Source organism: Oncorhynchus clarkii, chromosome 17, assembly GCF_045791955.1.
Source record: "Oncorhynchus clarkii lewisi isolate Uvic-CL-2024 chromosome 17, UVic_Ocla_1.0, whole genome shotgun sequence".
Classification (NCBI taxonomy): Eukaryota; Metazoa; Chordata; class Actinopteri; order Salmoniformes; family Salmonidae; genus Oncorhynchus; species Oncorhynchus clarkii.
The window spans coordinates 76,675,239-76,687,738 of NC_092163.1; the positions used below are offsets into that span (position 1 = coordinate 76,675,239).

Genomic DNA, 12,500 nt, shown 5'->3' on the forward strand with positions numbered 1-12,500 from the left:
AACGCTGAGTTGAACGCTGAGCTGTAGTCAATGACCTGCTTTCTCACATAGGTGTTTCTTTTGTCTAGGTGGGAAAGGGCAGTTTGGAGTGCGATTGCGATTGTGGATCTGTTGGGGCTGTTTGCAAATTGGAGTTGGTCTAGGGTATTTGGGATGATGCTGTCTCCCTTCATCCATCCTCCTGCCCTATTTCTCTGTTTCCCTTCATTCCCCTCCTCTCTTCCTCTGCCTCCCTTCATCCTCCTCTCTTCCTCTGTCTCCCTTCATTCTTCTCCTCCTCTCATCTTCTGTCTCCCTTCATCCTTCTATCTTCCTCTGTCTCCCTTCATTCTCCTCCTCCTCCTCCTCTCTTCCTCTGCCTCCCTTCATCCTGCTATCTTCCTCTGTCTCCCTTCATTCTCCTCCTCCTCCTCCTCTCATCTTCTGTCTCCCTTCATCCTCCTCTCTTCCTCTGTCTCCCTTCATTCTCCTCCTCCTCCTCTCATCTTCTGTCTCCCTTCATCCTTCTATCTTCCTCTGTCTCCCTTCATTCTCCTCCTCCACCTATCTTCCTCTGTCTCCCTTCATTCTCCTCCTCCACCTCTCTTCCTCTGTCTCCCTTCATCCTTATATCTTCCTCTGTCTCCCTTCATCCATCCTCCTGCCATATTTCTCTGTCTCCTTTCATTCTCCTCCTCCTCGCTTCCTCTGTCTCCCTTCATCCTTCTATCTTCCTCTGTCTCCCTTCGTTCTCCTCCTCCTCCTCTCATCTTCTGTCTCCCTTCATCCATCCTTCTATCTTCCTCTGTCTCCCTTCATCCATCCTCCTGCCCTATTTCTCTGTCTCCCTTCATTCTCCTCCTCCTTTCTTCCTCTGTCTCCCTTCATCCATCCTTCTATCTTCCTCTGTCTCCCTTCATTCTCCTCCTCCTCTCATCTTCTGCCTCCCTTCATCCTTCTATCTTCCTCTGTCTCCCTTCATGCCACCTCACCACCTGCCTGCCTTTACGGTTCCATTCTACCTTCAGGAAGTTTCTGCTCTTTATAACCCAAGGAAACTCTGACACATCGCTCACACTTTTAGTGTTACTTTTCAAGAATGGTGAAGGCGTCCGCATACACAGGTTAGGTTTGCTCCTAGAAGAACTCATCTAGGTCGAAGCGACCGTCTGTGATCGCATACTCCCTAAAGACCTTTGCTTGAAACACAGCAATATTACTGATGTTTGTCCCTCTTGAGCCACTGTAGCGACATAGTAGCCAGAAACACTTCCTCAAAATAGTCTGAATTGATAATCTAAGATAAATCAAGAAATCTGTCAATAGTTGTTTACGTCTTTTCACCGAGGAGGTCTTAATCTGGCAATTTTATATCTAACTAAGATGTTTGGTGTAGTATATCTCAAGTTTTTTTTTTAAACATAAAAAACTTAGCATCTCTTGTGGAATGACAACAAACACTTCATGTTCCCACTCCTACTCGGAGTAGTACTGTTGACCAATCACAGACACAGGTTTAGACTGGGAAGCATACGATAAGCTTCGGACTTTACTAAGGTTTTTGAAGAGTCCATTCTATTATATTTCAATATATTCTATTCAATTCTATTACATTTCAATACATTCTATTCAATTCTATTTTGAAGGTTCCATTCTATTACATTTCAATATATTCTATTAAATTCTATTACATTTCAATATATTCTATTCAATTCTATTACATTTCAATATATTCTATTAAATTCTATTACATTTCAATATATTCTATTCAATTCTATTATATTTCAATATATTCTATTCAATTCTATTATATTTCAATATATTCTATTCAATTCTATTATATTTCAATATATTCTATTCAATTCTATTATATTTCAATATATTCTATTCAATTCTATTATATTTCAATATATTCTATTAAATTCTATATGCTCTATTCAATTCTATTTTGAAGATTCCATTCTATTACATTTCAATATATTCTATTAAATTCTATTACATTTCAATATATTCTATTCAATTCTATTACATTTCAATATATTCTATTCAATTCTTTCCCCAGACTGGTGCTGGAGTTTGACCTGTTGTCCTATGCCTTTGGGAAGCTACATATAGTAGGTTTGGCCTGGCTGTTGATGTTCAGCTACACGTTGGCCGTGCCCTACTATGCCCTGGCTCTCTGGGGGACTCTCTACCATCGCAGCCCGGTACAGGGGGTACTGTCGGTGGGTGCTGGGCTGGTGCTCTCCGCCTTGCAGGCCGCTGTACTGGGGGTTCTCCCTATATACGTGGTCTTTCACTACCAGCTGCCTCCAGCCTCACGATTCATCATCATATTGGAACAGGTATGGACAACATTGTATAGTAAAGTCAACACTATGAAATTTTGAATTACTAGAAGACGTATGGATGGATGTGTGTACCTACAGTGGTGTGTGGTGGAGATCTGTCTGATAGTGGTGTGTGGTGGAGATCTGTCTGATAGTGGTGTGTGGTGGAGATCTGTCTGATAGTGGTGTGTGGTGGAGATCTGTCTGATAGTGGTGTGTGGTGGAGATCTGTCTGATAGTGGTGTGTGGTGGAGATCTGTCTGATAGTGGTGTGTGGTGGAGATCTGTCTGATAGTGGAAAGTTGAGTAATTAAGTAAAGACAGTGATGAATATAGACATGAGCATCAACAACATCTCATATTATACGAGTAAAAGTAGAGAACTGATCCTGATTGGACAGTGTCCCATCTCTGCTTGTTGTGACAGTGTTTATATTCATCCTGATTGGACAGTGTCCCATCTCTGCTTGTTGTGGCAGTGTTTATATTCATCCTGATTGGACAGTGTCCCATCTCTGCTTGTTGTGGCAGTGTTTATATTCATCCTGATTGGACAGTGTCCCATCTCTGCTTGTTGTGGCAGTGTTTATATTCATCCTGATTGGACAGTGTCCCATCTCTGCTTGTTGTGGCAGTTTTTATATTCATCCTGATTGGACAGTGTCCCATCTCTGCTTGTTGTGGCAGTGTTTATATTCATCCTGATTGGACAGTGTCCCATCTCTGCTTGTTGTGACAGTGTTTATATTCATCCTGATTGGACAGTGTCCCATCTCTGCTTGTTGTGACAGTGTTTATATTCATCCTGATTGGACAGTGTCCCATCTCTGCTTGTTGTGACAGTGTTTATATTCATCCTGATTGGACAGTGTCCCATCTCTGCTTGTTGTGACAGTGTTTATATTCATCCTGATTGGACAGTGTCCCATCTCTGCTTGTTGTGACAGTGTTTATATTCATCCTGATTGGACAGTGTCCCATCTCTGCTTGTTGTGGCAGTGTTTGTATTCATCCTGATTGGACAGTGTACCATCTCTGCTTGTTGTGGCAGTGTTTATATTCATCCTGATTGGACAGTGTCCCATCTCTGCTTGTTGTGGCAGTGTTTATATTCATCCTGATTGGACAGTGTCCCATCTCTGCTTGTTGTGACAGTGTTTGTATTCATCCTGATTGGACAGTGTCCCATCTCTGCTTGTTGTGACAGTGTTTGTATTTAACTGGGTTGGACTCATCCTATCTCTGCCCTGCTCCTCTTATCTTCACATTGATATTGTCAATAAAGAAAGGTTGATTTAATAAATCAGCTGGATGACTAGCTTGGTCATTTGTTATCTTTTTTTATAGAGTACTTTTTAGAATTGGCAGGAGAACATATGAGACTTTGGATGCAGTAACCAAACCTGGGTTCAAACACTATTTGAAATCATTTCAAATAATTTAGCTGAACTTGATTGAGATTAGAATAGTGACAAAAGATCAGCCCTGTCCATCTGGCTCTCCAGGCAGGCTAAAGAAAAGGTGTCGTGGGATAATCAGAATTTGTTGGTAACATATGTAAGATGTTTTATATTTATCAAATGGGTGTAAGTTAATTCTCATCAGAATGGTATTTTTGTGTAATTCTGTGGTGAGGTTGCAGTTATCTGTTCTATGTCAAAACTAAGTTGCCTGGGCCGCTGAGAGGGGAGAGGTCAAAGTGTCATCATGTGTAAACATATCTTTTACTCCCTACCTTTTCTAGTGGGGAAAGAAGGGTTGCAGTGTTGTTTCTATCTTAAACTATAGCCTCACCCTCCTCTCCGTGAGTTTGTCCAGGAGTTTGTATTTAGAGTGGGTTGTATATAAATGACAATTTGATATATGCCTGTTGATATGGAGGATTTGGTTTATGGTTTCACGGGTTTGGGAAAGGAGACAAAGCTGAACGATGAGTTATGTCTATGCTGTCTGACTATGTGTGTCTTTGCTATTAAAGGAACTCAGTTGCATTGTAAGGGGGCTCTCAGAGAATTCATGGTTAGACACTGAATCGATCTGAGAGTCACAGGGTTGTGATAGAGCTCATATAATTAAAGATGGACTTTGATAACTAACTCTGACTTGTGTGTGTGGTTTGCTCCCATGATTTGGTAAATAGAGGAAATTTCCACGACAAAGGCTAAAAGTATTTGAAAGATTTCAAAAACTATTTGAACACAGGTCTGGCAATAACTCTCACAAGGACAATTCTATTCCAATCCCTGGATTCATCTAAGGTGTGGATGTCAATGTAACAAGTTGCAGTCATTCATTGTTCATGATTGATTTGTTTTATTGCCTTAGCTGGCTCCATTTGCCTGGTATAACATTTACATGTTGTCTGCTGTTCAGATCCGTTTCCTGATGAAAAGCTACTCTTTCATCCGAGAGAATGTCCCAGTCATCCTAAAACACAAGACAAAGGAAGGTAACGACAAGGATAATGTAATGTAATATAAAATAGTGAACGTAATGACACAGAAACTACCACCCAATGATGATTGCATTTATATTGGAGTCATTCAGTGCATTCAACTGACCATGATGAGTCATAATGTCAATACAGTGTCAGAACCTCAGAACCTTGTCTATTATAGAGGTGACATATAGAACCTCAGAACCTTGTCTAAAGTGTTTATAGAGCTGACATATAGAACCTCAGAACCTTGTCCAAGGTGTTTATAGAGGTGACATATAGAACCTTGTCTAAAGTGTTTATAGAGGTGACATATAGAACCTCAGAACCTTGTCCAAGGTGTTTATAGAGGTGACATATAGAACCTTGTCTAAAGTGTTTATAGAGGTGACATAAAAAACCTCAGAACCTTGTCCAAGGTGTTTATAGAGGTGACATATAGAACCTCAGAACCTTGTCTAAAGTGTTTATAGAGCTGACATATAGAACCTCAGAACCTTGTCTAACGTGTTTATAGAGCTGACATATAGAACCTCAGAACCTTGTCTAATGTGTTTATAGAGCTGACATATAGAACCTCAGAACCTTGTCTAAAGTGTTTATAGAGCTGACATATAGAACCTCAGAACCTTGTCTAAAGTGTTTATAGAGCTGACATATAGAACATCAGAACCTTGTCTAAAGTGTTTATAGAGGTGACATATAGAACCTCAGAACCTTGTCTAAAGTGTTTATAGAGCTGACATATAGAACCTCAGAACCTTGTCTAACGTGTTTATAGAGCTGACATATAGAACATCAGAACCTTGTCTAAAGTGTTTATAGAGCTGACATATAGAACCTCAGAACCTTGTCTAAAGTGTTTATAGAGCTGACATATAGAACCTCAGAACCTTGTCTAAAGTGTTTATAGAGCTGACATATAGAACCTTGTCTAACGTGTTTATAGAGCTGACATATAGAACATCAGAACCTTGTCTAACGTGTTTATAGAGCTGACATATAGAACATCAGAACCTTGTCTAAAGTGTTTATAGAGCTGACATATAGAACATCAGAACCTTGTCTAAAGTGTTTATAGAGCTGACATATAGAACATCAGAACCTTGTCTAACGTGTTTATAGAGGTGACATATAGAACATCAGAACCTTGTCTAACGTGTTTATAGAGCTGACATATAGAACATCAGAACCTTGTCTAACGTGTTTATAGAGGTGACATATAGAACATCAGAACCTTGTCTAAAGTGTTTATAGAGCTGACATATAGAACCTCAGAACCTTGTCTAACGTGTTTATAGAGGTGACATATAGAACCTCAGAACCTTGTCTAAAGTGTTTATAGAGCTGACATATAGAACCTTGTCTAAAGTGTTTATAGAGGTGACATATAGAACATCAGAACCTTGTCTAACGTGTTTATAGAGCTGACATATAGAACCTCAGAACCTTGTCTAAGGTGTTTATAGAGCTGACATATAGAACCTCAGAACCTTGTCTAAAGTGTTTATAGAGCTGACATATAGAACCTCAGAACCTTGTCTAACGTGTTTATAGAGCTGACATATAGAACATCAGAACCTTGTCTAGTGTTTAGAGGTGACATATACAGTAGAACCTTAGGGCCAGGATTTTTTCCTGACCATGTGGCCTGACCAAGATAGGCCCTGTATTGTCATGACATCACCTCAACAGACAATACTGCCTGACTAATGACATCATTGTGTTTCTCAGGAGAGGGTCCCAGGTTCCCAACGTTCTCGAGTTACCTCTATTTCCTCTTTGCTCCCACCCTCATCTACAGAGATTCTTACCCCAGAAACCCACACATTAGATGGAGCTATGTTGGCGTAACGTTTGCTAAGGTGAGTTATTTTCCTATTGTTAATCTTAATGATAGATTGTCCTGTATTGTCTGCTGTAGATATACAGTTCATGTTTTAGTCTATTTTAAAATAACCAGTGAACGTAATCACCCTAATAATAAATAAATTATTTGATTTCATACTGTAAAGTGTTTTTTCCAGAGCCCAATTTGCTTTATATAGTAAGGGAGAGACTACCCTTATTCGCCCTCTGTTGGTAGAGGTGTTGAATGCAGTATGTGGCTCAGTATTGTTCCAGTAGCAGGTCATTGACATACCAGTATAGTTCAGGTCTCCATGCTATACTATAATTTAACTGTTATCTCTAATCTTATCAGTACGTACAGTATATTATTGTATATACCAGTATAGTTCAGGTCTCCAAGCTATAATATAATTTAACTGTTATCTCTAATCTTATCAGTCAGTTCGTACAGTATATTATTGTATATACCGTGTAGTATCTTTTGCTTTTATAATTCTGAACTCCGGACAGATTCCTCGGCCATGGTTAGCCAATGGGAATTGGCAAGACCGTACAAACAGATCTGGGACCAGGCTAGTCAGTCTACTGCTACAATACAAACAGATCTGGGACCAGGCTAGTCAGTCTACTGCTACAATACAAACAGATCTGGGACCAGGCTAGTCAGTCTACTGCTATACAATACAAACAGATCTGGGACCAGGCTAGTCAGTCTACTGCTACAATACAAACAGATCTGGGACCAGGCTAGTCAGTCTACTGCTATACAATACAAACAGATCTGGGACCAGGCTAGTCCGTCTACTGCCATACAATACAAACAGATCTGGGACCAGGCTAGTCAGTCTACTGCTACAATACAAACAGATCTGGGACCAGGCTAGTCAGTCTACTGCTATACAATACAAACAGATCTGGGACCAGGCTAGTCAGGCTACTGCTATACAATACAAACAGATCTGGGACCAGGCTAGTCAGTCTACTGCTACAATACAAACAGATCTGGGACCAGGCTAGTCAGTCTACTGCTATACAATACAAACAGATCAAACAGATCTGGGACCAGTCTTGCCACGGGTGACTTTTCCATTTATCCTCAACCAGTTTCCTTCCTGTCCTTCACTCAGATTCTGGGCTGTCTTTTCTACGGTTACTTTATCCTGGTGAGACTGTGCATACCTGTCTTCATGAATGACAGCAACAAGCCTTTCAGCACCAGAACCCTGGTCCTGGCCTTGTTCCATGCTACACTTCCAGGTAATTCGTCAGTCAGTGTATATATAAATATATATAAATATAAATATATATAAAGCCACATCAGTAGAAGAATGTAGCCTATATTCTAATTGGGAGTGGTGAATTTGTAAGATTATTTTTTTTTATATACCTTTAATTTAATTAGGCAGGTCAGTTAAAAACAAATTCTTATTTTCAATGACGGCCTACCCCGGCCAAACCCCGGACGACGCTCGGCCAATTTTGCGTCACCCTATGGGACTCCCAACCACAGCCGGTTGTGATGCAGCCTGGATTCAAACCAGGGTGTCTGTAGTGACGCCTCTAGCACTGAGATGCAGTGCCTCGGACCGCTGAGCCACTCGGGAGCCCCAGAGTGAACTGTGGTGCCCTGATGGTGTTTGCACTTTATTTAAGGAGGAAAGAAAGACCAACCTTATCCAATGTGAACCTATCATGGGGTAGGACCCAGAATGCACTAGGACAGAAGGCTTACTGACAAAGTTCTAGTTTGTTAGGTTAGAGGATGAAGGTCAAATCTAAATGTATTTGTCACATTGCTTCGTGAACAACAGGTCTAGACTAACAGTGAAATATGTACAGGCCCTTACCAACCATGGAGAGAGAAAGAAAACAGAGGAACAATAGACATTTAAACACGTAATAATAAAGTAATATTATTTAATAATAAAGTGATAATAAATACGCAATGTGTAAACTATAACTTGACTATATACATGGGGTACCAGCGCTGAGTTTATGTGTAGGGGTACGAGGTAATAACTTGACTATATACATGGGGTACCAGCACTGAGTTTATGTGTAGGGGTACGAGGTAATAACTTTACTATATACATGGGGTACCAGCACTGAGTTTATGTGTAGGGGTACGAGGTAATAACTTGACTATATACATGGGGTACCAGCACTGAGTTTATGTGTAGGGTACGAGGTAATAACTTGACTATATACATGGGGTACCAGCACTGAGTTTATGTGTAGGGTACGAGGTAATAACTTGACTATATACATGGGGTACCAGCACTGAGTTTATGTGTAGGGTACGAGGTAATAACTTGACTATATACATGGGGTACCAGCACTGAGTTTATGTGTAGGGGTACGAGGTAATTCAGGTAGATATTTACATATAACTAGGGGTTAAGTGACAAATAATAAACAGTAACAGCAGCGTATGTGATGAGTCCCAAAAAAATGTGGGGAAAATGGGTCAATGCAGATAGTTAAAGAGTTAACCAAATAGTTACCCGGACAAACTATTTAGCGGGCCTTATGGCTTGGGGGTAGAAGCTGTTCAGGGTCCTGTTGGTTCCAGATTGGTGCATCGGTACCACTTGCCGTGCGGTAGCAAAACAGTCTGTGACTGGGGTGGCTGGAGTCTTTGACAATTTGTAGGGCCTCCCTCTGACACCGCCTGGTATAGAGGTCCTGGGTGGCAGGGAGCTCGGCCCCAGTGATGTACTTGGCCGTACACACTACCCTCTGTAGTGCCTTGCGGTTGGAGGCCGAGCAGTTGTCATACCAGGCAGTGATGCAACCATGCTCTCGATGGTGCAGCTGCAGAACTTTTTGAGGACCTGAGCTACAGATGTGAGTGGTATGGGGCGATAGTAATTTAGACAGGCTACTTTGGCGTTCATGGGCACAGGGACTATGGTGGTCTGCTTGAAAAAAGTAGGTATTACCGACTGTGTCAGGGAGAGGTTGAAAATGTCAGTGAAGACACTTGCCAGCTGGTCAGTGCATGGTCCTGGTAATCAGCTCTAGCCTTTAGCTCAGTGCAGATGTTGCCTGTAATCTATGGCTTCTGGTTGGGGTATGTACGTACGGTCACTGTGGGGACAATGCTGTCGATGCACTTATTAGTGACTTCTGTGACTGATGAGGTCATCGAATGGAACACCACTTCTGTCTTGAGAGCGTCGCTGTTACTTCCGGTTTAAGTTACTGCTTGTAAGCAGGAATCAGGAGGATAGAGGTACAAGGCACTGCATCTCAGTGCTAGAGGCGTCACTACAGACCCTGGTTCAATTCCAGGCTGTATCACAACCGACTGTGATTGGGAGTCCCATAGGGAAGCGCACAATTGGCTGATCTAGTTTTTTTCGCCTCTAGTTGCACAGTTGATATGCTGGTAGAAATTAGGTAAAAGGGATTTCAGTTTTCCTGCCTAAAAATCACCGGCCACTAGGAGCGCAGCTTCTGGATGAGCATTTTCTTGTTTGCTTATGGCCTTTATACAGCTCGTTGAGTGAGGTCTTAGTGCCAGCATCGGTTTGTTGTGGTAAATAGACGGCTACGAATAATATAGATGAAAACTCTATTGGTAAATAGTGTGGTCTACAGCTTATCATGAGGTACTCAAACTCAGGCGAGCAGTACCTTGATATTAGAGATTGAGCACCAGCTGTTGTTAACAAAGAGAGACACACTTCCCCTCTTGAGCCGACGCTGCCGTTTCTGTCCTGCCGATGCGTAGAAAAACCAGCTAGATGTAAATGATCCATATCCTTGTTCAGCCACGACTACGTAAAACACAGAATATTATAGTTCTTCAGGTCCCGTTGATAGGATAGTGTCGAACGGAGCTCATCCAGTTTATTCTCCGGTGATTGTACGTTCGCCAGTAGAACGGAGTCTAGAGGCAGTTTTATGTACTTGTTATGTAGTTTTGTCAGGGTGCCGGTACGTCTGCCTCTCTTACGTCGCCTGTTTTCTTTTCCGAGTCTCTGGGATCGGGGTCTGGTCCGGGGTGAGCAGTACGTCTGCTGTTCTGATGTTTCGGGTCATCATCGCAAAAAAACCCAACAACAAACACATAAAATAGCCAGTAAAGGCAGCTGCTCAACATTGCAGCGCGATTCTATAGATCTACAGGTGATCTATTTATTATGAACGACAGGGAGGTTAGTCTCCCAGAGAGATAACACACTGTTCTTTATCTATGGTGTCTCCAGTCTATTCCCTAGGCTGTGATAGGAACTAGCATGACAATGAGATAATAATGCCAATACAACCTCTGAGTTTATGGTTGTGACCCGATGTGTTGTCGAGTTTCTTACTGTGAGATAAGTGGACAAGTCAGATGAGTTGAGTTACTTGAGTACGTTCTGATAGTGGGGTGGTAAATCTCTCTCTCTCTCTTTCTCTACCCCATCCTCCCTCTCTCCTCCTCTCCTCCCCTCTCTCCCACCCCCATCCTCCCTCTCCTCTCTCCTCCTCTCCTCCCCTCTCTCCCACAACCATCCTCCATCTCATCTCTCCTCCCCTCTCTCCCACCCCATCCTCCATCTCCTCTCTCCTCCTTTCCTCCCCTCTCTCCCACCCCATCCTCCCTCTCCTCTCTCCTCCTCTCCTCCCCTCTCTCCCACCCCCATCCTCCCTCTCCTCTCTCCTCCTCTCCTCCCCTCTCTCCCACCCCCATCCTCCCTCTCTTCTCTCCTCCTCTCCTCTCTGCCACCCCCATCCTCCCTCTCCTCTCTCCTCCTCTCCTCCCCTCTCTCCCACCCCCATCCTCCCTCTCCTCCTCTCCTCCCCTATCTCCCACCCCCATCCTCCCTCTCCTCTCTCCCACCCCCTCTTCTCTCTCCCTCCTCCCAGGTATGTTACTGCTACTGCTGGCGTTCTTTGCCTTCCTCCACTGCTGGCTAAACGCCTTCGCTGAGATGCTACGCTTTGCAGACAGGATGTTCTATAAGGTATAACTTCCACACACACACACACACACACACACACACACACACACACACACACACACACACACACACACACACACACACACACACACACACACACACACACACACACACACACACACACACACACACACACACACACACACACACACACACACACACAATAGTCTACACGTGATACCTCTGAAACACACTGTCTATTTGTTATAATCAGACCAGGAAAAAACTCCTGGCACTATTTAAAATGCTGTAGAACCAAGTTAAATAATTGTCATCCTTTTTTGATCTGCAGGACTGGTGGAACTCGACATCGTTTGCCAATTACTACAGGACCTGGAACGTGGTGGTTCATGACTGGCTTTACTACTATGGATACAGAGATTTTCTCTGGGTAACTATCTCCGCTAAATATCACCCTAAATAAGCCCCAAATCTCATACAGACCCACTACTGGAGCCAAGTTCCAGTGTTAGCATCGAAAACAGAGATTAAAAAAATAAAAAATAAATAATAATAATCTAAGAGATGAAATGGGATTGACCGTCCACAACCCTGTTAAACCCTGCTTGTAAAAACACTTAAAAGGCTTAAAAAACGAGAAATGAGGTAAAAAGGTTCAAAATGACTTAATCTATTTTAAAACTGCAGAGTAAGTAAAGCCATTAGCTGTAAAAAAAAAAAAAAAAAAAGCTTGGAGGAAATACAGCCGACACACAGGTTAAAAAGACTTGCTCCTTCAATGAGGTAAGAGCATGTGCACCTGTGTCAGAATGAACGACCAATGAGCAATGGGAAAAAGTACTCAGTTGTCATACTTGAGTAAAAGTAAAGATACCTTAATAGAAAATGACTCAAGTAAAAGTGAAAGTCACCCAGTAATGTACTACTTGAGTAAAAGTCTAAAAGTATTTGGTTTTAAATATACTTAACTATCAAAAGTAAAAGTAGAAA

General features: G+C 42.1%; 1 protein-coding gene across 1 annotated transcript in view; it reads left to right on the forward strand.

Annotated features, from left to right (window-relative positions):
* Positions 1-12,500, forward strand: part of LOC139371430 (sterol O-acyltransferase 2) — a 36,977-nt gene that overhangs the window by 13,409 nt on the left and 11,068 nt on the right. The window contains exons 7-12 of the mRNA XM_071111841.1: positions 2,042-2,324; positions 4,683-4,758; positions 6,481-6,611; positions 7,725-7,854; positions 11,455-11,552; positions 11,842-11,940. Coding sequence (XP_070967942.1) covers positions 2,042-2,324; positions 4,683-4,758; positions 6,481-6,611; positions 7,725-7,854; positions 11,455-11,552; positions 11,842-11,940 — 817 coding nt within the window. The remainder of the gene's footprint in view (positions 1-2,041; positions 2,325-4,682; positions 4,759-6,480; positions 6,612-7,724; positions 7,855-11,454; positions 11,553-11,841; positions 11,941-12,500) is intronic.